The sequence below is a fragment of the Ischnura elegans genome, chromosome 12 (assembly GCF_921293095.1).
Source record: "Ischnura elegans chromosome 12, ioIscEleg1.1, whole genome shotgun sequence".
Lineage (NCBI taxonomy): Eukaryota > Metazoa > Arthropoda > Insecta > Odonata > Coenagrionidae > Ischnura > Ischnura elegans.
Window position 1 is genome coordinate 88,773,449 of NC_060257.1, and position 27,178 is coordinate 88,800,626.

Sequence of the window (27,178 nt, forward strand, 5' to 3'; positions counted from 1 at the left end):
TTTCTCTTCGCAGTGAAATTGCGTTTGTAACAAGGATTTTCATTTCCAAATCACATTTTTAATTTTTTCTCTCTTTGCAGTGAAATCGTGTTTATTATAAGAATATTCATCTCATAATCACATTTTTTTTTCTCTTCGCAGTGAAATTGCGTTTGTAACAAGGATTTTCATTTCCAAATCACATTTTTAATTTTTTCTCTCTTTGCAGTGAAATCGTGTTTATTATAAGAATATTGATATCATAATCACATTTTCTTTCTCTTCGCAGTGAAATTGCGTTTGTAACAAGGATTTTCATTTCCAAATCACATTTTTAATTTTTTCTCTCTTTGCAGTGAAATCGTGTTTATTATAAGAATATTCATCTCATAATCACATTTTTTTTCTCTTCGCAGTGAAAATGCGTTTGTAACAAGGATTTTCATTTCCAAATCACATTTTTAATTTTTTCTCTCTTTGCAGTGAAATCGTGTTTATTATAAGAATATTCATCTCATAATCACATTTTTTTTCTCTTCGCAGTGAAATTGCGTTTGTAACAAGGATTTTCATTTCCAAATCACATTTTTAATTTTTTCTCTCTTTGCAGTGAAATCGTGTTTATTATAAGAATATTCATCTCAAAATCACTTTTTTTTTCTCTTCGCAGAGAAATTGCGTTTGAAACAAGGATTTTCATTTCCGAAGCACATTTTTAATTTTTTCTCTCTTTGCAGTGAAATCGTGTTTATTATAAGAATATTCATCTCAAAATCACTTTTTTTTTCTCTTCGCAGCGAAATTACGTTTGTAACAAGGATTTCATTTCCAAATCACATTTTTAATTTTTTCTCTCTTTGCAGTGGAATCGTGTTTATTATAAGAATATTCATCTCAAAATCACATTTATTTCTCTTCGCAGTGAAATTGCGTTTCTAACGAGGATTTTCATTTCCGAAGCACATTTTTAATTTTTTCTCTCTTTGCAGTGAAATCGTGTTTATTATAAGAATATTCATCTCAAAATCACTTTTTTTTCTCTTCGCAGCGAAATTGCGTTTGTAACGAGGATTTTCATTTCCAAAGCACATTTTTAATTTTTTCTCTCTTTGCAGTGAAATGGAGTTTATTATAAGAATATTCATCTCATTATCACATTTTTTTTCTCTTCGCAGTGAAATTGCGTTTGTAACAAGGATTTTCATTTCCAAATCACATTTTTAATTTTTTCTCTCTTTGCAGTGAAATCGTGTTTATTATAAGAATATTCATCTCATAATCACATTTTTTTTCTCTTCGCAGTGAAATTGCGTTTGTAACAAGGATTTTCAATTACAAATCACATTTTTAATTTTTTATCTCTTTGCAGTGAAATCGTGTTTATTATAAGAATATTCATCTCATAATCACATTTTTTTTCTCTTCGCAGTGAAATTGCGTTTGTAACAAGGATTTTCATTTCCAAATCACATTTTTAATTTTTTCTCTCTTTGCAGTGAAATCGGGTTTATTATAAGAATATTCATCTCATAATCACATTTTTTTTCTCTTCGCAGTGAAATTGCGTTTGTAACAAGGATTTTCATTTCCAAATCACATTTTTAATTTTTTCTCTCTTTGCAGTGAAATCGTGTTTATTATAAGAATATTCATCTCATAATCACATTTTTTTTCTCTTCGCAGTGGAATTGCGTTTGTAACAAGGATTTTCATTTCCAAATCACATTTTTAATTTTTTCTCTCTTTGCAGTGAAATCGTTTTTAATTTAAGAATATTCATCTCATAATCACATTTTTTTTCTCTTCGCAGTGGAATTGCGTTTGTAACAAGGATTTTCATTTCCAAATCACATTTTTAATTTTTTCTCTCTTTGCAGTGAAATCGTTTTTATTTTAAGAATATTCATCTCATAATCACATTTTTTTCTCTTCGCAGTGAAATTGCGTTTGTAACAAGGATTTTCATTTCCAAATCACATTTTTAATTTTTTCTCTCTTTGCAGTGAAATCGTGTTTATTATAAGAATATTCATCTCATAATCACATTTTTTTTCTCTTCGCAGTGAAATTGCGTTTGTAACAAGGATTTTCATTTCCAAATCACATTTTTAATTTTTTCTCTCTTCAAAGAAATCGTGTTTATTATAAGAATATTGATCTCATAATCACATTTTCTTTCTCTTCGCAGTGAAATTGCGTTTGTAACAAGGATTTTCATTTCCAAATCACATTTTTAATTTTTTCTCTCTTTGCAGTGAAATCGTGTTTATTATAAGAATATTCATCTCATAATCACATTTTTTTTTCTCTTCGCAGTGAAATTGCGTTTGTAACAAGGATTTTCATTTCCAAATCACATTTTTAATTTTTTCTCTCTTTGCAGTGAAATCGGGTTTATTATAAGAATATTCATCTCATAATCACATTTTTTTTCTCTTCGCAGTGAAATTGCGTTTGTAACAAGGATTTTCATTTCCAAATCACATTTTTAATTTTTTCTCTCTTTGCAGTGAAATCGTGTTTATTATAAGAATATTCATCTCATAATCACATTTTTTTTCTCTTCGCAGTGGAATTGCGTTTGTAACAAGGATTTTCATTTCCAAATCACATTTTTAATTTTTTCTCTCTTTGCAGTGAAATCGTTTTTAATTTAAGAATATTCATCTCATAATCACATTTTTTTTCTCTTCGCAGTGGAATTGCGTTTGTAACAAGGATTTTCATTTCCAAATCACATTTTTAATTTTTTCTCTCTTTGCAGTGAAATCGTTTTTATTTTAAGAATATTCATCTCATAATCACATTTTTTTCTCTTCGCAGTGAAATTGCGTTTGTAACAAGGATTTTCATTTCCAAATCACATTTTTAATTTTTTCTCTCTTTGCAGTGAAATCGTTTTTATTATAAGAATATTCATCTCATAATCACATTTTTTTTCTCTTCGCAGTGAAATTGCGTTTGTAACAAGGATTTTCATTTCCAAATCACATTTTTAATTTTTTCTCTCTTTGCAGTGAAATCGTGTTTATTATAAGAATATTGATCTCATAATCACATTTTCTTTCTCTTCGCAGTGAAATTGCGTTTGTAACAAGGATTTTCATTTCCAAATCACATTTTTAATTTTTTCTCTCTTTGCAGTGAAATCGTGTTTATTATAAGAATATTCATCTCATAATCACATTTTTTTTTCTCTTCGCAGTGAAATTGCGTTTGTAACAAGGATTTTCATTTCCAAATCACATTTTTAATTTTTTCTCTCTTTGCAGTGAAATCGTGTTTATTATAAGAATATTCATCTCAAAATCACATTTTTTTTCTCTTCGCAGTGAAATTGCGTTTGTAACAAGGATTTTCATTTCCATATACGTGTGGTTGTTTCCTGACCCGGGAGACGACGGCCGTATATTTATGTGTGAGATTTTCCTAGCCAGGAGAACGAAAGCCGTATATATATGTTTTCTAGCTTTCCCCCTTTTAGGACTGTCACGGGTTTATCTCGGGACCCAACCCTGCGGGGTTTAGGATTTACCCTCGGAATCCGGAAGCAGGTACCCGAACCCCTCGACTTTTATGACCCCTCGTAACGGTAAGGGACAGCGGTCATAGAATTGTTTATCCCGTCAGGTTTCGAAATAAATATTTGTTCATTTCTCGAGAAAAATAAACTAATTGAATTGTTTGTCATTTGAGCAGAATTTACAACTGTTAAACGAAACTCTATCATAAATATTAACTTATATCTTGAGTTATGTATAAAAATCAATATGGAAATTGTTGCTGCATTAAATGCGTTATTATTGGCCATAGAACTTCGTTTAAAATTTCACAATTCTCAGAAAAAAATGAGGAATTCAATTCAAAGTCTACAATTTATATGCAAGCAACATTTATCCATTTGCTAAATACATATAAGCAATATATAAGTTGACCGTGAACCAATGCCGCAGGTATGGTCGTATACCCGGAAAGGAGGGAGCGCAACTACTCTCGGAGTCTGAGATAATGCGAAGTCCCAGCGTGGAGGGGTCGAAAAAGGTTCAGCGAGACCCTACTTAACAAATGCCCTCCAAAAATGCTCAGTACCATGAGAAATAAGAGTCTGTTGGGGCTCAGTACAGCAGTCATGCTAAGACAAAAACTCCGCCGTCTCAAAAGGGTTAATGCGTTAAAGGATAAATGCAAAGTATAATACGAAAGTGAATTTAGTTTCTTTAACCTGATTTTACTGCCTGAGGAAGAAAGTGAAATTATAACAGCGAAAGGAAAATTTTTTTGGTATCAACTCGATTTTAATGCCAGAGAAAAAAATGTGTAAAGAAATAATGAAAGAGAACATGTTTGTTTTAAACTCAATTTTATTGCGTGAGAAGATAAATGCGAGATGATAAAAAGAAACTGGATTTTTCTGAATTTGAAAAAATTCGAAATTACAAAATTGAAAATTGTTGCTATGAACTCGATTATACTGCAAGAGAATAAAATTGTTGTCATAATGAAAATTTTTTTATCTCAATTTTACTGTGTGAGGAGAAAAAAATTGGATTTAATAAGACGAAAGGTAAATATTGTTGATAAAAGCTCGATTTTTCTGCGAGAGAAAAAATGTGGAACAATAAAAGTAAAATGTTTTTAAACCTGAATTTGCTGCGATAGGAAATACATGCGATATGATCAAGCAGAACTGAAAATTATTGTTAAAAAATCGATTTTATTGCCAGAGAGAAAAAGTCCATTTTCTTTCATGAGAAAAAATTTCAAAACAATAACACAAAAATGAAATTTTTTGATGGAAAGTCGTTTTTTTCTGCAAGTGAAAAAATGTGGACAATCTTCAAGAGTAAATTTCATTAAACTTGAATTTGCTTTGTGAAAAAATAAATGCTATGCTTAACTGAAAATTAATGTCGTTATCTCAATTTACAGCGAGAGGTAAAAAATATGAAATTATAGTATAAAAGAGAACCTCGATTCATGTCGAACCTCATGTCTTAACCTCGATTTTACAGTGGGTATTGATAAATGAGATATGAAAAAATGCAAGTGAAATTGGTGTTTTTAAACTTGGCTTTACTAAGAGTGAAAAAAAAGTGAAATAATAATAGGAAAGTTAAAATTTCACGACGAGAAAAGAAACATGAAAAAATGCTAGAAAAGTGAAAATGGTTTTTTGGAACTCGTTTTTATTGCGCGAGGAAGAAAATTGGAAGTGATAATGCGAAAGTGAAAATTGTTGTAATAAAATTATATTGCTGCGAGAGAAAAAAAATGTGGTATGGTGCCTCAAATGTTGTTGTTATAAACTTGAGTTTACAGCCAAAAAATGTAAACATAAGTAAATTTTGACACATAATTGCATACTGAAAACTCCCTAAAGGTCATTTACTGCTGCGGTCCCAAAAGACAATTGACCTACCCGCACCCGTTAAGGTCATTGACCTTTGGAGTAAAGGAAATATTTCCTCCTCATTTGCGGAAAATACCTTCTCATTTGTGAAAAGGCCAATGACGTTTCTAATCCAAAAAGGTCACCAAACTCTTCCCCAAAAATGGGTCATTGACCTCCTGACTCCCGAAAAAGTCAGTCACTTCTCCCTTCCAGAATAGGTCAACGACCTCTCCATTCCTTGAAAAGGCCAGAAATGTATTCTCGACCTCTACGCTCTAGAAAAGGTCATTGATCGCGAAACGTTCTTTGATATCTCCATTCCCCAAAGGGTCATTGACCTCAGCAAAGGTCAGTGACCACACACTTGACGAAAAGATTATTGACCTGTCCGCCCCAGTAAACATCATTGACCACTCAACTCCCGAAAAGGTCATTAACCTCTCGACTCCTACAAAGGTCATTGACCTCTCCAGTCCCAAAATGTTCATTGACCTATCTGCTCCAGTAAATGTCTTTGACCCTTCCACTCCCGTATATGTCATTGACCTTTCTGATTCAGTAAAGGTACCACCTCTCCTACCTCTCCACTCCCATCCATTGACATGTCCGCTCCCCGAGAAAGTCATTGACCTCTCCTCTCTGACATTTCCACTCCCGAAAAGATACATGACCTCTCCGCTATAGTAAAGGTCATTGACCTCTCCCTTCACGAAAAGGTCACTGATCCATCCACTACAGAATATGTCATTGATCACTTCATTCCAGCAAAGGTCATCGACCTCACATTACCCGAAAAGGTCATTGACCTCTCCACTCCAGGAAAGGTCATTGACCTTACAGCCTCGGTAATCATCATTGACAACTCCACTCCTGAATAGACCATTGACCTTTCTACTTCAGTAAAGGTAATTGACCTGTCCACTCTCAAAAATCCATTGACATCTCCAATCCCGAAAAGGTCAATGACCTCTCCGCACCAAAAAGGTCAATGACCTCTTCAACCCGAATATATCATTAACCGCTACACTCCCGAAAACTTCTTTGAGATCTTTGATCCCGAAAACGACATTCACCTATCCGCTCCATTAAAGGTCGTCAGACATTTCGACTCCAGAAAAGGAACTTGTCCTATCCGCCATAGCAAATGTTATTGACCTCGCGAAACCAGAAAAGACTATCAACTTGTCCTTTTCTGAAAAGGTAATAAACAATTGACCTCCCCTATCCTGAAAATATCACTTATCTCTGCACTCTATAAAACCTCTTCACTCGTTATAAGGTCATTGACCTCTACACTATCGAAAAAGTTCATTGATCTCTTGGGAGTGAAGAGGTCAAATGCGATGCTACAAATGTGAAAATACTTCATGCTCGTACTATATACATCTTAAAGTACTAAATGTTTAAAATGAGTACACAGACGCTGACATGTTGGTTATTATCTTGATTTTAATGTGCAAGGAAACAATTCCGAAAAGGTTATTTACCCCAAAATTTCCGAAGGGGCAAGTGAAACTAGTGGGTGATATTAAAATGCCTAAAAGGATCACTACCAATCAACTCCAAACACGTCCATGGATTCCAGGATCTAAATAGGGACAGCCCGAAATGAGAATTCAAAATAATATTCTTAATACTCGATATAAATGTGTAGAGAGAAATATGCAAAATCATAATACCAAATCTTGTTATAATTTGATTCTACTGCATGAGAAAAAAATGTGAAATAATTCTTAAAAATTAAAAATTTATGCTTTGAAGTTGATTGGCGGGAAGATAAATGCCAAATAATAATACAAAAAAATAATAAGAAAATTCCTGCTATGAACTAGATTTCACTGAGAGAGAAAATAAAATGTGAAATAATCTACAGAAGTTGAGATTGTTATTTTTTACTTGATTGTACTGATTTTGCGTAGGAGAAAGAAATGCTAAATGATAACACGGAACTGAATATTGCTTTCATAAACTCGATTTTTCTTCCAGACTAAAAAATAAATGTGTAATAAAAAAAATAAATAATATGAAATTGAACATATTTGTTGTCAACTCAATTTTACTTCAGTGGAAGACAAATGCGAAATGACAGTACGATAATGAAAATTGTGATTATAAACTCGTTTCTACTGGGAGAGAAAAAAATGTGAATGTAACTAAAAAAAAGAGAAAATTTTTTTAATCGATTTTATTGCGTGAGAAGAAAAATTCGAAATGATAACACGAAAGTGAAATTTTTTTATTAGAACTGGAAATTACTGCGAGAGAAAAAAAGTGGAATATTACTTCTAAAGTGAAAATTATTGTTTTTAAATCGATTTTGCTGCCTGAGAAGAAGACAGTGAATTAATAATACCGGAAGGAAAACATATTTATCAACTCAATATTACTGCCAGAGAAAAAATTGTGAAACATAAAATGAATGTTGTTTTTTTTGTTTAAATCAAATTTATTGCGTGAGAAGATAAATGCGAAATGATAAAACAATAGTGAAATTTTTTTTAACTGGATTTTTCTGAAATTGAAGAAATACCAAATGATAATAGGAAACTGAAAATTGTTGTCATAAACTCGATTTTACTACCAGAGTTTTTTTTACCAACTTTCCGTGAAGGAGCCTGGCACGAAAGGGTTATAGCAGCTCAAAACTTGAAGTCAACATATCGAAATAAAAGAGAATGCTTAGTGATTACAACTGAAATGCATGTATGTATTTGACATTGCTAGAGTGTTTACATACTTGATTTAAACATTTTGCTCAAGGACTATAAACACAGCAGGAATTTTTTAGTTCACTAATTATATTCAGTCTCATTGGCACTCGTAAGAGCCACAATTTCAGGAAAAATATTCAAAATACTTTTAGGAACAACTCAAGAGTAAAAAGGCAAGCAAAGATTACACAGAACACACAAATAAGACTAAGTTTTCTACCACCTATCTACCTCAATTTATTTTCACACGTCAGGCATATATTCTGATGAACCAATACATACACGCATTGGTTGCTGTGCACCGAAGTAAAAAGTGTTTCTCACGAAACTGAAGTCACTCACCCCTTCACTTTACAAACTTATACATTTAAATACGTCCCAAATTTTCCTTGAAGAATCAACCGCTCACAACCAGGCTACAGAATGGGATTTGATCATTTCCTTCCACAGCTGGTGACCCTGGTCACCACCTTAAAATGAGTGCAGACGGCATATCTTCTCATGACTTGAGCCCACAGGAATGGCAGCATGCATTGCGATAGTAGTTGTAACGGCAGAGGCGAGCCTGAACAACCAACGCACAGTTCTTGTATTCATCCTTGCAATTGGATCCTGCGAGAAAAAGGCAGAGAAACTCATGAGTAAAAGCTTTAAATTAATAGTAGGTTGCTCTGTGGGTGAGATTTCAGTACCGATGTAGTCATGAAATGGTGACTTTTATAGAAATAATTGGGGTGGCTTAATTAGTGTGAAAATTAGAGTGGAGTTTGGCCAAATTTGCGTTAAAGGATTAATTTGTTTGAAACTTTGGAACAGGTCATGTCATAGTGAATGTTTCCTTGAGCTTTCTGTTTTGTTAGTTCCAATCATAAATCTTGGAAGAACACTATCTGAATAAAATATAACGTGGATATAATATGAAATGGAAAAGGAATTGATGCAACAAAGAAACAGCTCACTCAATGTCAATTTATTGTGTGCTGCATACAGCTGTTATGGTTCTGTAGGAGATAGAATCAGTGATTAAGAACAAATATCAAGAGTATTATTTTTCTTTTAAACGACTTGAAGCTTGGAACTTGACCTTTGAAATATACCATGTCGTCAAGCTTTAAATTTTGAAGTCTGTAGCAGGCTTATACAGTGAAAAGAGCCCCCAGATATTTTGAAAAATGAAAAATATACCCTAAAGGTGAATCAAAAATTATGTGGTTCCCCAGAGTTTCAGGCCTTAACAATTGAAATTAACTTGTTTTTGGTTTTTTAGCCTTATCTCCAATTTTTATCAACCTAAAACGTTTCTTGATCTTGTAATTATCTATGTTTATGATATTACATTCTACCATCCTGATTTTCAACAAAATGTTTTGATGGAAAACTAATGTTTTCTAATATTTTTAATTTTATTTTTATTATCAAACTAATGTAAAATTTTAGTTTTCCATCAAACATTTTTGAAGGAAATTAGGATTGTAGGATATGTTGGGGTTTCATTATTTTGTCAGCTATCAGCCAGTAAGGTTGGTAGGCGTGAAAAGGTGCTGCTCATTTTTTTTGTGTGTCTTAGTTGCGCAGTCGCGCCAAGTAATGTAACATGTGTGTTCATAAAAGTTGTTCGCTCCTGCTTATTGTGTATTTTCATTGTCCACATCAAGGCTACACTGCTAATCAGCCCACATAATGTAATAGCAAACACATTTTAAAATGAAGAACATGTTTTTACAAAAATAAAATCTGGACACATGGTTAAAAAACGAAAAATTGTTTCATTTTTTTCTGGGGTTAATTTCCATAGTTAAGGTCTGAAACTTCGGGGAAGCAAATGAAGATGCACATTTGACACACTTTAAGTATATATTTTTTCAAGAAGTCTGGGGGCACTTTTCACCATCTAAACCTGCTAGGCACTTTTATTGTTACTTTTTCCAATAAACCTTCACATGTCGACAGAGGCAGATGTATTGCATAGTGGTCTCCATAGAGGGTATTCTGTAGCTATTCCTCCCATCATTTGGCAGGTCGTCACCATTTTGTTCTCCCTCAGGTGAAGCAGAAGTACACGGGCTCTCATAAAAAACAATGGCAATGAAAACTTAAATTTTTTCCTTAATGAAGTCATGATGACCCAGTGCTGTGCAGTATGATGAAAGGAGTGGCATCCGACAGCTGAGGTCTTTTACGCCCTGAGGGTAAGAAAGGCAGGGTGGGTATACAGAAGACTCTTGTTGATACGAACAATGTTATAACGAAGTTCCCATTTTTACAAAGTACTGAAAAAATAGGTTCTTCCAATCTAAAGTAAAAGGAATGAATGATATTATGAAATTACAAACCTAAGTCCCAGTCCCAGCGATTACCAAACGAAGTATCATGAAGTTCCATGGGTAATCAACGGCATTTAGATGGATATAAATTACCCTACGTCACAATCATTGTGCTATGTTTTAAGTCTCCTAGTGCACCATGCCCAAGAGTGACAATAGGGTGGTTTCCTATTATTTTTTTATTGCCTAAATCGAAAGATTATTACTCCTGGAGTACGTATTTGACGCATTTAGATTTTTAAATGACAATATCTATTTTTCGCGATAAAATGAAAAGTGAAAATTTTCTAGCCCGCGAAAACGCGACGGCTGTGTACCTACCCATTAATGTAATGAATGTCGGTAAATCTCTCTGTGTGACGTATTTCTGGTTCCCGCTGCCGCCTTGTGAGGTGACCTTGAGGCGAGGCTTAGTGCTGATACGATGCAGGCTGCTAGCGGGTAGCTGAGTACCCTGCTGACTGGTAGCGCTTGGCTTAAATAAGGATTATTAATACCTTATCAAACGAAGAAAACTTTCCGACCTTTGCCAGTTTTAATAAGTGATTATTAAGACATGTTTCCCTGAGCTCTGCGCCTCATGCATGCATTGGTAATCTCACACGATGTATAACTCCCATCTTCTCGTATAGAAACTAGGTCCCTGTGATGTCACGTGGAGTGGCATCGCATGGACGCCGATCCTGCCCTTTTCAAATGAGGATAAAAATGGACCATTGCCATTCGTCTAAACCGGTATTTCTAAAACGAAATAATTTGTATATTATGAATACAGTAATGATGGGTAATGAATCACAATCAATGCCTTTCGTTTTCTTTGATGAAGGAAACTACCCTATTACTGTTCTTTCTTCAGTTGGAGATCCACCCAACATCATATAATAAGACTTACCATTCTGCCAATTTACGATCGGTAACGAGTGAGTCACCATGATTCCACAGAAATGTATGAACTGTTCTGCATTTCACCCATTCTTCCTTCCTGTGGACAGCGAATTTTTACCGTCTCCAGCCGCGAAGCACACGAAGCTAAATCAGTTCGTCACAATCATGAGTTAACGCAAAATCGTAATGCGGTGTTACATTCTGCAGGATAACCACACTTCTCGATGCCCAGCATAAGTTTATCAACTTACCAACAAGATCTGTCCATATATCAAGAATTAACTGTATTTGTTCATGATTTAACCGGATAAAGCATGAATGAAGTGATGAAGTTATTCCGCAGCGCGACTATAAGAGTGGGAGATTGAAGAGACAAGGAAAGGGATGTTTTTCTGGGACGAGTTTGTTATTACGAACCTCGAGTTTTTCAGTCCAGTGAACTTCTTAATAACGTGAGTTTACGGTAAACCTGGTGCCAGCATTGTCCTATCCTTGACGCAAGGCAAAATGAGGGCCATGGCTGAACATCCCATTTGACGGATGGAGTACTGCACTTAAAGTGCCCTCCACAAAGCAATCAAGCTCGGGTCTCTGAAACATATGTATCTGCCACCATCAGGGTTTGAACCTGTATCTACAGGGTGGGAAGCTAACACTCTTGCCACCACACCAAACTGATGCTCACAACAACCCCTCCTCAACACATTTGAAGAGAAATTTAATTTGATGCTAACCCTAAAAATATACATTCTTTTAACTGCTTGTCGTAGGTGATACCTACCCATTATATTGATGAAATGTATTTATAATTGTAATGAACCTTCTGAATGTTTCGGCAGCCTCAGATTACAGCTTAATTGACAACTTAACTGGCATAGAAACACAAAAAACACAGTTGGCTTCACTATTATGCACTACAACCCCCTCCAGAAGCCTCTATGATCTATTGGCGCCGGGAGGGGTAAGAACACTGTGCATAGTCTCCCAATTTCCCAATTTGACCGTCGAAATTTCCAGATCGAGTTTACCTAATTTCCTTTCCTGACTTGATATGGAATAAAACCCAATAAGAGTGACTATCCCTTATACATAGCTACACTGTGAATAGAGTAATAATTGACCTGAGTGCTTTGGAGGATGCCGATGGTGATGGTGGTGGTGATGGGAATGGCTGCTTGAGGTGGCACATGGGTTCACGTTGCACTCTTGTTGCGAGGTTGGCCTTTGGTGCGCGTTGCAGCCGAGGGCTGGGTTCTGGCTGCTGTCGAGGCATTTCACCTCTCGCGACTGCTCTCCAGTCCCACAACTTCTGGAACACTGGAACAAGAATAAAACAAAAATCTAGACTCACAATTGATCACAGATTGATGACATAACTGTCAAGGGGGAATGGAAGGATATATTAATAGGAAGGACATCAATAGGACAGATGAAGAAGGATGTAGGGAAGATTAGTGTAAGAGAGGTAAAAGAATATGGAGAAATGAAGGGTGCAGTATGTAGACCAATCTTAGGATTGCAACACCATGCAATTCACTTTAATCACATCTAAAAAATATACATTTGAGGCAATACTGTGATGAAAATTTCAAATGCAGACGTAAGTTTACAATGGAGTGATCTATGTTCCCTAAAACAGTAAGAAATGAGAAATTGAGAGGGAGTGTTGCGATGAGAATGTTGTTGCCTAAAATGTTCATCACATTTTGCTTGCGGTGGAGCTGTGAAACTAAAGAGACCTGTATTTTTCCATTTTTCTATCCGTCACCTGTTTCTCCAGCTGCTTCACAGCTATGGCCTCAGCCACAAGCTTCACTTGGTCCATCATTGGTCAGCAATCCAAGCTGTTCTTTACACTATAGAAGCATCTCACTCAATGTGTCTTCTCCCTCACTTACTAATTGCAACCATTGAATTACAACGGACTGAACAACTTCATTCATGACAATGAAAGAGTTTTGCAATAAAAGATACAGTGTCCGGTGTGATACGGTGGAAATCTTTGATATTCAGCTTATTTAAACCACTTGTCTGTTTCCACACACTTTTATTTACACCGACCATGGTTTCGGCAACACTCTGTTTTGCAACACCCCAAGAGTATATATGTAAAGGTCATTTAGGTGAATTTAGCCTAGCAGTAAAAGTCTTGAGCATGTTTAATTGATGGTATAGTTAGAGAAATACCCCACACACTCTATACAGACTGTCCCAAAGGTCGTGTGTCATTTTTAACCTCTAATTTTAGTGACTTTGCATCGAGCAATATTCATGAAAATAGGCATACTTATGGGGAAAGGTCCTAATTTTTGTTGAGTGTAAGCAAAATTTTAAAATTTTGACCTTTAGGATATTTAGGGAAATGAATAATCAACTACGGGGGTGAAACATGAAACTAAGAGGGTAAGGGAGGCTTGAAGGATCTAAGGTTTTCCCGGCGAATAGACTGAAGGAATAGTTCTTGGGTTTCCAGCCGGGTCCAAGGGGTTTTCAGCACTGACGTTTCGAGGGCGAAATCTGCCATCGTTTTCAGGGTGAATGGTGAATTTTTCACCCGGAAGACGATGGCAGACTTCGCCCTCAAACGTCGGTGCTGAAAAATCCTTGGACCCGGCTGGAAACCGGAGAACTCTTCCTCCAGTAAGGGAGGGTTGTCGCAAAAAGCCAGTGTACTACACCACTCACTTGCTCACCCTTCAAAACCTTTGATTGGCGAAATTAGTTTCCCTGGTATTTTAAAACATACCTCTATGACCTTTGACCCCCATTATCACCCTCGGAGATCAAAAAATCAACAACACGGATCTACTAACTTTGACTCTATCACTTAGGCACCCTTCAAAACCTATGGTTCCACACGTTGGTTGCCATGATGGCCCAATGTTTACCTCTATGACCTTTGACCTCCGTATTAGCCTTGGAGGTCAGTTAGTGGATAATATGGATAATATGTAGGACAATACCATTGACTTGGGCACCCTTTAAATCCCATGGATTGACACCTTTGTTGGTATGCTATTCTTTTTGCCACCCTAATGACCTTGATTGTGACCGTACTAGAACAACGGTTGAATTTTCGTAAATAAAAGTATTATTTTCGGTTTCCTCATGTCCAAACCTAAGAATTGACATCTTGGTCAATGAAATTCAGACATTTTTATATCTCTATTTCTTTAACATTGAAACCCCATAAGGCAAATTCAAATTTTTTTTTGGGCCATCATTGTGAGGTCAAAAGGTCAAAATTGTAAAATTTTGCTTACACTCAACAAAACTTAGGACCTTTCCCCATTAATATTTCCCATTAAAATTTTTTTAAATTTTATTTTTCAACTAATAACATTTATTGCTTGTTATACTGTGATATATACAGTCGGATCCAGATGTAATGTCTTCGCATTTAACGTTTTTCCGCATTTAGTGTTTATTTTTTGGGGTCCCGATTCATTCCCTATTAGGACAATGTAAAAGTTATCCGTATTTAGTGTTTCCGCATTTTGCGTTTTTCCGCATTTATGGTAGTAAAAATTTTTCCCGCGCAAGATTTTTTTGCCCGATTTAACGTTTTTTCATGACGGCTCATGCAAATGATTATCCAAATCTTCGAATTTCTGCTCATCAACAAGAAGAGTCTCATGAAAGTTTACCAAGAGTCAAAAGAATCTATCGGGGAACGCTTCTTCAACTGCGTTCTTCCGCGAATGCAGCGCTGGGACCTTCAACTCGCAACCTGGGTGATTTGTCTTCTCGTAATGTTTCGCTCCCCTTCTGATCCAAACACCAGACACTTTTTGTATCAGATCCGATCTAATGGAGCTAAGTCATACCTTGATAACCTCGAACTACCTTATCCTTCACTTCGTGAACTTCGATGATACGTGACGACTGATGACACGAGTTATCCTCCAAGGGCCGCTACAATGATGGTTTCCTCGTAATGTTTTCAATTGACGGCTTATGCCCCTTTCAACTGTATTCTCTACGGGCAGTCCATTGTTAGCCCAATATTTTTCCAGTCGGCTACTTTCTCTTTTCAAAAGAAAACTTTTCTTTCACTAGAAGATTCTTTTTATAATCCATTCCAAGGTCAGTTTCCACGGAGGAACAGCGAAAGAACCGAGGAAGTGTTTCCCCTGTCATGATCGTGAGTGAGAAAATTCTTTCCCTACGGAGCAACATTCTTTTACAACGTAATTTAGATATCCCGTAGTCCATTTACTGACATGCGGCTGGTTGATATCGCTGCTGATTCAAAGGTATTTATCTGGTGCTATTTTAAGTCAAAAGAGAATGACAATCGGGATTTTGACGAACTATCATGGTCCATGACTCTAAATAAATCGCTCATGCTGGAAAAAGTCACCGCATTATCACGGTAAAATAGATGAGCGTGGAAAAATACGAAAATCCAGCAGGAATCCCTTGGTGGTTGACTGCGACATCATAACTCGGACGAAATTGCCAAACTCCAGAGGCACTGAAAAATTTTCAGATGAAATCCAGTTCTGTTGAAGATTAAACTTTTTCGCTTAGCAGAGTTTAGCTAATCGTTATTCAAGGTCCAACCAAATTTTATTAAAAGCTACGGAGAAACATGGTGAGTCGGAGTTAAAGTGATCACCGCGCCGCGTAAGCAACTTCTCCCGGCTCCATTCGACCTGCATGAGACCGCGGATATATGACAACGAATCTGGTGATATCATCAAGTTGAATCACCATCAACTTGTACGCATACCAGAAAAAAGATTCTCCTTTTTTGGATGACCTCGAAATCCAAAATGTGCGGAGGCTTTTTAAAGGCTCACAAATCGCTCATTTCGCCGAGGCAACAGAAAACGTTAAATTGGCAAAATTCCTGTAAACATCCCTTTTCCTAGATATTCGGTAGTTTAGAATTTGGGATTAGCGATCTTCCGCTGTCCCTTTATTTCACTCATCTTTATTGATGCAATGACGATTTTTCGAGTATCTACTTACACCTTTTTTTATTATATTAGAAATGCTATAGTCACCTACATGTCACTTTTACAGAAAAAATTTTAAAATTTCTTCGAAGCCACTGAAATATGAGTAAAAGGGAATCACTAATTTCCATAATAATATTCCGTGTGGGAATACTCTTAAGTTGATGAATGTTATAATTTTCTTAAAATATTTCATTAAAACAATTATCATCCTCTCATTACTTATTTTTACTACCCATTTTTTTAGCTGATTCCTGAAAAGTATTATCCAACCTTAATTGGGCGAAGAACATTTTCTCAATGAATTTGTTGCTGCATTTAGCACCTTTTAGTTACTTAAAATACTATTATTTATTCATAGAAAGCCATTCAAATCATTACAGACCCTAAAACCTGAAAAAAATGGCAGGTCCTCATTTAGTGTTTTTCTGCATTTAGTGTTTTAAATTTTGTCCCCGCTGAAAAACCTTAAATCAGGATTCTACTGTATATGCATAGGTACCTAAACATGCAATATTTTCACTTTGCAACTTTTGCAATTCTACCTCCTCATTGAATATGTCTGTGTTTTTTTTTATAAAAATATATTTCCTATTTATTATTAATTATTTCAAATTAAACATATTTAATTTAAATTTCATCTGATTTTTTATAATTTAACCAGTCCATGCACTGAAGACCCCTAATTATTCTGCTTATTATCACAGCACCCAAAATCTGGCAGAATACCATATCCGGCATTGCTCAAAAGTGCCAATGGAGCCAGAAATTGAGGTACTAAAGTACAAGTGAAATGAATCTCACCTGTGTCCATTCAGTCATGTACCATTCTGGAGCGCAGTGGGGGAGGGAGGCATTATATCCCCCTGCTTCTTCATCGTTATTCCACAAGTCCGACGTCTCGTGCTCATATTCCTCACGTTGATCAGGGCGGCTGTTGAGGTTATTACACTTTCTTGAGCTGACAGGCCTCTCACTCAATGAGCAGTTTGTCTCCCCCACCACTTCAAACTTTCCGTCTGATGCTGCGATGCAGATCACATCTCTAGTCTGAGTTGCCATGGACTCTGATCCCTTGTTCTCCTCCAAACAGCTAGCGCTTGCCGTACACTGGAATGAATGCATAATGAATTTCATCAAGTCAAAAAAGAATGCCATGCAATGTGGGGATGGCAAAATTACTTAGTGTGGCAGGTATATTCAATGTCTAATGAATATGACAACCATATTAGTACCCAGATGAAGCATATTAATTTCTATATTAATAGATAACCTACCCAAAATTCTCAAGTACATATAACGTGTGCATTATTCACAGTTTTTTGGTAAAATTTTGGGAGATATTTGGTGTGTGCTATGCATAGGAATTGCTAGGAAGTTTGGCACTCAATAAAAATTATTTATAAGGATTCTTTAAGGATAACTTAAATCTTGGGAATTTCTATAGTTCCAATTTCAGTAGTCAGGTTCTGCAGGTGTCCTGTGCATAATGTATGACTGTGCGATGTAATTGGGAATTTAGGATAAATGATTTTCAACTAATTTTTACTAGAGATGGGTCGAATAGCAGATTTCTCAAACTCGAATATCGAATTCGAATATTAAATCATTGCTCGAATATTCGAATACCTTGAATACTAGAATTTCGCAAAGCATATTAAATGAACGTTTTTTCTTTTATTTCCCTTAATGAATGTATAAATAAAAAGGTACATATACAGTGGAACCTCGATCTATCGTTTTTAAGATGGGACGAAAAAAAAATGAATGCGAGAATGTTTGACTAGGTTGCCTATGCAGCAGGAAACCCAGGATTTTGGCGAGTAATTGAGATTTCCTTTAAAGGATTCAAACCGGCAGAGATGGGCAATATCGAAAATACTTGTATTTGAAATACGTATTTTCGATACTTTTGTAGTTTGTAATTTGTATCGGAAATACATTTTCTGAGAGTATTTTGTATTTTGTAACGAAAATACATCTAAAGAGTAGTTTGTATTTTTAAAATACATTCAAAATCAAATACATGTTATGTTTTTGTGCATAATTAGAAAGAGCGTGCGACGAGATGGCAGGGATCCCGAATGAGTCGGTATTACTCTGCCATCTATGGGACAATAAATTGCCCCTTAATTTACTTCTGTAACACACGTAGGCACTTGCAAAACGTAGTTGCGTGTGGAGTAGTTTGCGAAACGAAGTTGTGCATTGAGTAATTTGTGGAGGGGACTTGTAGAATCTGATGCTGTTCCAAAAGGTGCAAGAGGCATTTTTCTTCATTTTATTTAAGACATTTTGCCAAGGATAATGATATAATTGCCAGTTTCCTATAAATACGTTGTAAGAATGTTTGAGCCTCTCATTCTAAAAATAGTTCATATTTGAATTGATTTGAATTTTTTATTAAGTAAGAACTTCGGTGAAGGTATTTATTTTGTGTTTTAATAGAGTATTTTGAAATTACATTTGTGTTTAGTATCGAAAACACAATTTTTAGAAGTAGTTTGTATTTTGTATTTCAAATACAGATTTTAATAGTAATTTGTATTTTGTATCTAAAATACATTTGACATGTATTTTGCCCATCTCTGCAAACCGGAATAGGGTGGTTTCCTTTATCAAAGAAAACGAAAGGCATTGATTGCGATTCATTACCCATCATTACTGTATTCATAATATACAAATTATTTGGTTTTTAAAAATACCAGTTTTAGACGAATGGCAATGGTCCATTTTTATCCTCATTTGAAAACGGCCAGATTGGCGCCCATGCGATGCCACTCCACGTGACGTCACAGGGACCTAGTTTCTATACGAGTAGATAGGAGTTATAGGGTAGTTGGTCTCCCGGGATTCTAACCCAACCAGCGGCATTGGTTCGTGGTCAGCTCATGATTTGCTTATTTGTATGAGCCACTTGGATAATAGGGTAGTTCCCTTCATTAAAGAAACGAAAGGCATTGATTGCGATTCGTTACCCACCATTAGCGTATTCATAATATACAAATTATTTGGTTTTAGAATTCCCAGTTCAGACGAATGTTAGTGGTCAATTTTATCCTCATTTGAAAAAGGCCAGATTGGCACCAATACAATGCCACTCCACGCGACGTCACAGGGACCTAGTTTCTATAAGAGTAGATAGGAGTTTTGCATCGTCTGAGATTACCAATGCATGCATGAGGCGCAGAGCCTCGGGAAACATGTCTTAATAATCACTTATTAAAACTGGCTAAGGTCGGAAAGTTTTCTTCGTTTGATAAGGTATTAATAATCCTTATTTAAGCCAAGCGCTACCAGCTAGCAGGGTACTCGGCTACCCGCTAGCAGCCTGCGTCGTATCAGCGCTCAAGCCTCCCTCAAGGTCACCTCACAGGGTGGCAGCGGGAACAAGAAATACGTCACATGGAGAGATTCCCCGGCATTCATACTTACCCGTCGCGTTTTCGCGCGCTTGAATATTTTCACTTTTCATTTAATCGCGAAAAATAGATAACGTCATTTAAAAATCTAAATGTATGAAATACGTACTCCAGGAGTAATAATCTTTCGATTTAGGCAATAAAAAATAAGAGGAAACCACCCTATTTAGCTGATTAATGGAATATTTTAATTCTATGGAAACAATTTGGGCTTATAATTGATTCAACTAACATCTCTTTCAAATATCCTAAGGGGACACACCACCTCGCCAAAAAATGATTGCATGCTATCTCGGCTTTTACACTGCTACGATGGATTTCTGTCTGATGTATATGTTCTTATCTATCAAATGCCATTTCAGCGGCACGCCGATCTGATACTCGGCTTCATCAAGCTTCTTATTTTCAACTGGTAGCTCGCTTTACCCTCACTCCTACTGTCAAGTGCTTGAGGATAATCCGAGGCGTTTTGCAAAATACACACGCTTCTCCACCGGATTTTCTTCAATTATTTTCAGTCCATCTTTGGAAGTTCATACAAGATAAGCAGATGAATTCGAATTGCTAGCAGGGAGAAACCAAATATCTTGAGAAAATATCCCTTCCTCTGTGACAATAAAGATTTACAGCATAACTCGTAAATTGTAACTTGATACATGTTTCCGAAAAAAATACCATATCAAAGTCCGAGAAGCTCAATTGCAAGGATATTGAGTTTCTTCGGAATGCTAAGTCTCTGTCGTATTTTGACATTTATTTCTTTGAGTAAAATGCTTAAATAAAGTCAGAAATGCATCGCGTTTGGTCTTATTCTTCTTTAAATGACGCGCACATCACTAATATTTCAATCCAATAAAGGTGTAATATCAATTGACGAAAGTTATTGTTGGGCACCTTTTGTGCTAATAGATGACTCATGCATCGGTTGACCTCCAGAAATGGGGAACTTCGAAGCAGGAAAGCAGAAAAAGGTCAGTGGGGGAGAAAGAACCCTAGTAGCAATGGATATCCATACAATATCCATAGATGGTTATACATATCCAATAAGCATTATATCTAAAAGTAATATTGTATGGATATTGTGAGGATATTGATGTGTGCTGGCTTTTTGAAAAAGCATAATATCTAAAAGTAATATTGTGTGGATATTGTAATGATGTTAATTTACTATTGATTTTTGGATATTAGTGGGAATGTAGATATTTCTTTAATTCCATTTGAACATGCGTGAACATAATTAATTAATGCAATGTACACCAGGGGTGCAGCCAGGAATCAAGATTAGGGCTGTTTTAGGCACAACTAACACTGGGGGTTCTGAGGGTGTGGAATACCTGCTACGGTAAGCGGGTATTTCATTCTTTAAAGAAGGGGGAAACATGATTCTTTTATTCTCCTGTAACTTGATATTTCCTTTTGAAGCTTTTGATTCATGGTCTTTGTAAAAGGAACCATGCGGGAGCTGGGCCCTTTTGTTTGATTTCGGAGAGGAGGAAAGCGTCGTAGGAGGGGCCGAGGGCTGATGAATGGAGGGGGTAGTGGATTTTGGGAATTGTGCTACGTAGTTACTATCCCACGGCACAGAGGTTCTCCTGGCGGGGGGAATCGGGGATTTTCTGATTTTTTCACCCGATCATTTTCGGTTCCCCGCATCAAACTCTTTTCACCGCTCTAATCCCCGAATTTGATGTAATTCGTCAACTTGCCTACAATGACGCTGCGTGCACTAAACGACTACAGTTCTCTACATTTTTCTGATTCAACTAACAACGACGTGCATGCGACAGTGTATGGCGCAAAATTCAAAGTATTCAAGGTATTCGAGACGGTACCTTTAGCATAACTATTCAAGACCTCGAATATCGAATACTTTCTAGTATTCGAGGTATTCGAGTATTAGCGGATACTATTCGCACATCTCTAATTTTTACATAACATTGATTTTTGATTGGTTAGGTTTGCTGCTGGTTGATAGCATTTTATGAAACCATGAATCAGATATTTTATGAAACCCTGAATATGCAGCTATATACAGTGCAACCTCGATATAACGACACCCCACGGTGCACTAATAAACACTCGTTATAGCGAATTATCGCTTTACCGGAGGTGGAGCAAATAATAGCCAATATACCTGTTGCGAACAGATATACAGGAACAGGAGTGGTGCGGCGACAGATAAACATCTATCTGATAAACGTAAGCATAAATCCAGGCGAAAGGCGATGTTTATTTGCATCACTAAATTTCCTTACTCAAATAACGACTAACTATTCAAACAATTTATAAGCGCCGCACTGAATAAAAATCATGCAAAGCATTGTTTCGTCAATCATTATATTTATCGAACGACAGTTTACCACATAAATTTGAGACTGAGCACTCCATTAACTTCATTCCTAACGGATCGCTAGCAATTACAGAGGTTAAGGAGTCTTGATGAAAGTCTTCCGGCGGTGAAACCCTCGCTATGGCGAGAGCCAACGCCATAGTGTCTCGTAAAAACGAATTTTTTGACATGCTTATTATAGGGTCAATTGGCGGTGCATCGGCTATCCCTCGTAATAGCGGGGGTGTCGCTATAGCCCGTACTCGCTTTAACGAGGTTCCACTGTAGTATACTCGAAAATTTAGGGTAAATATTTTTCCATATGTCAAAGGTTAACCTTTTCCCTACCGTACACGTATATATACGTGTGGACGTTTCCTGACCCGGGAGACCACGGGCGTATATATACGTGTGAGATTTTCCCGGTCAAGAAAACGAAACCCGTATATATACGTTTTCGAGCTCTCCCCCTTTCAGGACGGTCGTGGGTTTAGGTCGCCTTTGTCTCGGGACCCAACGCTTCGGGGTTTAGGATTAACCCTCCGAATCCGGGAGCAGGTACCCGGACCCTTCGTCTTTTATAACCTCTCTCAGCGGTAAGGGACAGCGGTCATACAATTGTTTATAGAGTCAATTTTCGAAATAAATATTTGTTCATTTCTCAAGAAATATAAACTAAGAATTGAATTGTTTGTCTTTTGAGCAGCGTTTACAATTTTTAAACGAAATTCTACGACAAATATTAACTTATATCTCGAGTTATGTATAAACATCAACATGGAAATTGTTGCTGCGTTAAATGCTTTGATAATGGCCTTAGAACTTCGTTTAAAATTGGACAATGCTCAGATAAAAATGAGGAATTATATTCAATGTCTGTAATTTACGTGCAAGCAACAATTATCCATTTGCTAAATACATATAAGCAATACATAAATTGACCGCGAACCAATGCCGCAGGTATGGTCGTAAACCCGGAAAGGAGGGAGCACAACTACTCTTGGAGTCCGAGATAATACGGAGTCTCACCGTGGAGGGGTCGAAAAAGGTTCAGCGAGACCCTTCTTAACGAATGCCCTCCAAAAATGCTCCGTACCACAAGAAAGAAGAGTCTCTTGGGGAGCGGTACAGCAGTCAAGCTAAGACGAAAACTCCGCGGTCTCGAAAGGGTTAAATCCCAAAATCCTTAATTATGAAAAATGTTACCTACGATCTTCAAATGTATTTTTCGTACTGCCAATGTACAATTGTTGCTGCGGCCTTGGAATTCCATTTAGGTTTAAAATTTCTTATGAAACCTAGAATGAGTTTTTTTATCCGTACTGTTACTTGGAGGGATACCTATTTAAAAGCAAATCTACATGGTACTGCATACGATTGCACTGCATACAATAGGAGGAAACACTCAAAATTAGAAATTGGATTTCGTTATTTTAAACCAAAAAGGTATGAATGAAAAACACATGAAAACACACACACAGTCAAATTTCAGAGCTCAAATTCGATTTTTTACCGAGATAAGTAGCTTTAAAAGTCCTCTAGGAGCTTTGGCCATGCCCATAATGCGAAACGTATTTCTATTGGCTGACGCCGTGTGACGTGTGAACCTCATGAATGCTGCAGGAGTAACGCTTGAAGAAGCCATAAACATAAATTGAAATATAATGATATATTTGCAATTAAAAAGTAAAATTTCCCGTTGAGCGCGTATGTATTTAAGCACATGCGAACTTTTCGAAATGTGTGGCCAAAGACAACAAAAGGAGTAATGGAAACTAAATCCCATTGAGAAGCAGAAGAGACTTACATTAAAATGGCCCTGACAAATTCTATAACAGCCCATCTCTGAAGGAATATGCTGTCTCCGTGCAGCGTCGTACCACTGCCTTCCTCGGTCTGGGTCGTTTGGCACAACAAAAAAATACTTTTCTTGTGTTTAACGAGAGGTAGATTCACATTAGGCACACAACAGTACACGTAAGGTTTCCTCCCACTCATTTCAAATTCTCCGTTTCATCTACCATTTATTTATACTCGAAATAACGCCTATATTAATGCACTCCTAATGCAAGCAATGCAGATATCATGAGGTTCACACATCATCAACATGGCGTGGCCCGAGAAATACGTTTTTGGCACGGAATTCAAGTTGAAACTTCAAACTCTTCTAGGGGCGAAATTATTCAGCGCTCAATGGTAAAATTTCGTGAGAGGCTTTCTTACACCCATTGCTTTATAAATCAAGCATAATATTTGGTAGTGAAATCCCCTCTATTGTGATATTAACTGGTCCTTATGGTGAGGCCAGCAAATACTCTTAAATGGTATTAATGTTTTGCTATGTAAGTTGTATTAAACTAATTGCCAATTTATTGGATTCTCCTCCAGTTTACTGAATGACTCAAGCTTTCACTGCACTGGTTACACAGCAAATAAAATGCCTGAACTGAGTAAGCCAGTAGCCACTTTGATTTTTAAATTAGCATATTAGAATGTCTGCACCAACTTTACAAAATTCCATTTCCATCTCTTATTAAAAGACGAAAACTAGGTAATGCAATCAAATACGAAAGTGAAACGCTTTGATCTACTATGCCAACTTATTTGAAACCAGGCACGTAGCCATGAATTTGCTTTATGAGGTGCTTTGGAATAATGTCTGTAAGGGCCGTATTCTTAGTCGGCACTACATATACGTCCCTACTGTAATGGTTCAAGCCCCATTACAGTGCATTTCTACTCGGCGCATTTTCTTCCCTACCAGTTTACCCGCTCTTTCCACGACCTTTCCCAAAACCCCACCCCCAGACCACGGCCCGTGGAGGAAAGCGTGGATGAGTAAGAGGGGATGAATGTGTTTACGCCGATTTTTGTATGGTTGTGTGTGAGTGTGTGTGTGTGGGAGGAGGGGAGCTCGGGTTTTTCCTGAGTGAATGACGTATTACTCCCCCTTTTTTTCATTGTGCGTTACCCCCACCCCAAGTTGAGGGATAATAAAAGGTGGTGCGTGTAAGAGAAGCGAGAGAATTCTTAAGTGACTGTCGGGCGGAGCCCATGCCCGAAATCTGAGTGCGACGCACGGCAGAAGGAGACGAGGGGCCCAAACAGGTCATTTCAGACTGATTGATCTGAAAGAAGAATCCCCCCCTGTCCGAAGGAGCAAGGACCGGCTGAAGAGGACGCATTACCTCTGTTCCGGATGCAGCTTCCTCCAACAAGGGAGAAAGGAGTGCAGTAAATGGAACGAGAGTTTGTTGGATCCAACCTGGTCCAAACTCGGACAACGATAAAGTAAGATTGCAGCTATCCCCCCCCAAAGCCCCCTCTTGTCTCCTGCCAAGTGTTAAGACAAACAGTCACGGAACGCGCCCGTTACTTAGTGAAAGTGAAATTAATCACCAAGTACAATTAACGTTCGCACCCAAATTTACATTCGTCGGGATGGACTATCATTTACCTCCCCAGTCAAGAAATCATTGAAATTGTATCATATTTACGTGTTCACAACCGAACTTTATTTTGTTGTTATCATTTGCTATATTGATTTGCATCTCGGAACCAAGTTATATTGTTGTTGTTTCCTTTTTATTTATTTATCATTGATGTTTCATAAATGGCTCTCACCAATTCATATTTCATTAGTGTATAAGAGGGTTTCTTTTGTTTTTGTCATATGCAATGTTATTTGTTTGAATTATATTTTGTTTAGTTGAAAGTGTTGAGTAAGTGTTTTGTTCTGATTCCTTCACGGGTGACCTCAAGGAAAATATCCCTCGCCCTTCCTTTCGCCCCGTCCGTTTTCCTTCCCGTAAATGCGTGTTGGACGAGTGCATCAGCGCCCGAACGTCACCCATCAGTTAGAATCGGGAAGTTCTCTTCAATGACGTAGATGATGGCACAGCGCCAATTTTCCATTCTGGTGGCATAATGGGACCTAACTATGAAACTAAGAAAAGACATCCGATAATTTTTGGGCCATTGTTAGGGCAATGGCTCAAGGTAAATAACCAATCGGTGTCATCCGCCAGGTCGTGTCAGTACCTTAATTATCGCTACAAATACTCTCATATCAAGCCAAAAATACATAGAACCTTATTATCTTTAAATACCTTCAAAAGCAGTCTGTACAAGATAGTAATAAGTACGGAACAAATATGATCATTGATGTGGGAACTTACATCAAGATTCGTCATTCGCTTTCACTTTCCATAGTTAAGTTTATTATGTGGCTAGTGGCATGAAAATACGTTTCCTATGGTTATAATAATAATATAATAATAATATTTATTTGCCCAAAGGATACTATATGTCATGATACAATCATAAAACAAGTATATAGGGCACGTCAAAATTAACAAATTCACATAAGAAAATGTTACATTTCAGATTGAAGATATTCTTTTATACTATAAAAACACTTCTCTATTAAGTAAGCTAAGACACTCTTTTTAAAAACATCAATATTTTCTATACTTTTAATATATACAGGTAGGTTATTATACAATTTTGTACACATGAGCTCAGGCCCTCTAGATACCAGAGCTAGGTTCGATTGTTTGACATGAACGTCATTGCATCTCCTGGTTTCATAGGAATGTATCCTATTATTCATAGTAAAACAACCTTTATACCTTTTTACATATATGACACTCTGATATATATATACGCAAGGTACAGTGAGTAATTTAAGGCTTTTAAAAAAAGGGCGACAATGAGCTCGACACTTTAGTTTGCACATACTTCTCACAAATTTCTTTTGTATAACAAACACATCATGAAGTTGGGGCGAAGATCCCCATATTATAATTCCATATGAAATTCTTGAGTAGAATAATCCATAGTAAAGGGTTTTCAGAACATACTGGCTTACACTATGCTTTAATACAGATATAAGATAAAACACTGTATTCAGCTTTTACATAGGTGCTCTATATGTGCATCCCACTTCATATTTCTATCCACATAAATTCCTAGAAACTTTACACATTCCATATCATTAAGATAATTATTTTTACATTGCAGTAGATCATTGTCCTTTGGGCTGTGCCCAGCAGAAAACAATATCACTTGGGTTTTATCATCATTTAGCCTTAGTTCATTGACATCACACCAGGTTTGCATGCATTTTATTATATATTGACTGGAATCAATTAACGCGGTCAGATTTTTTCT

The 27,178-nt window shown here is 36.6% G+C and overlaps 1 protein-coding gene across 2 annotated transcripts in view; it reads right to left on the reverse strand.

The window, feature by feature from the left end:
- Positions 1-8,057: 8,057 nt before the first annotated feature.
- Positions 8,058-27,178, reverse strand: part of LOC124168917 (thrombospondin type-1 domain-containing protein 4-like) — a 351,906-nt gene continuing 332,785 nt past the window's right edge. For both annotated transcript variants that reach the window (XM_046547306.1, XM_046547308.1), the window contains 3 exons: positions 17,060-17,365; positions 12,413-12,608; positions 8,058-8,694 (listed from right to left, as the gene is read on the reverse strand). In XM_046547306.1, coding sequence (XP_046403262.1) covers positions 8,582-8,694; positions 12,413-12,608; positions 17,060-17,365 — 615 coding nt within the window. In that variant the 3' untranslated portion in view covers positions 8,058-8,581. The remainder of the gene's footprint in view (positions 8,695-12,412; positions 12,609-17,059; positions 17,366-27,178) is intronic.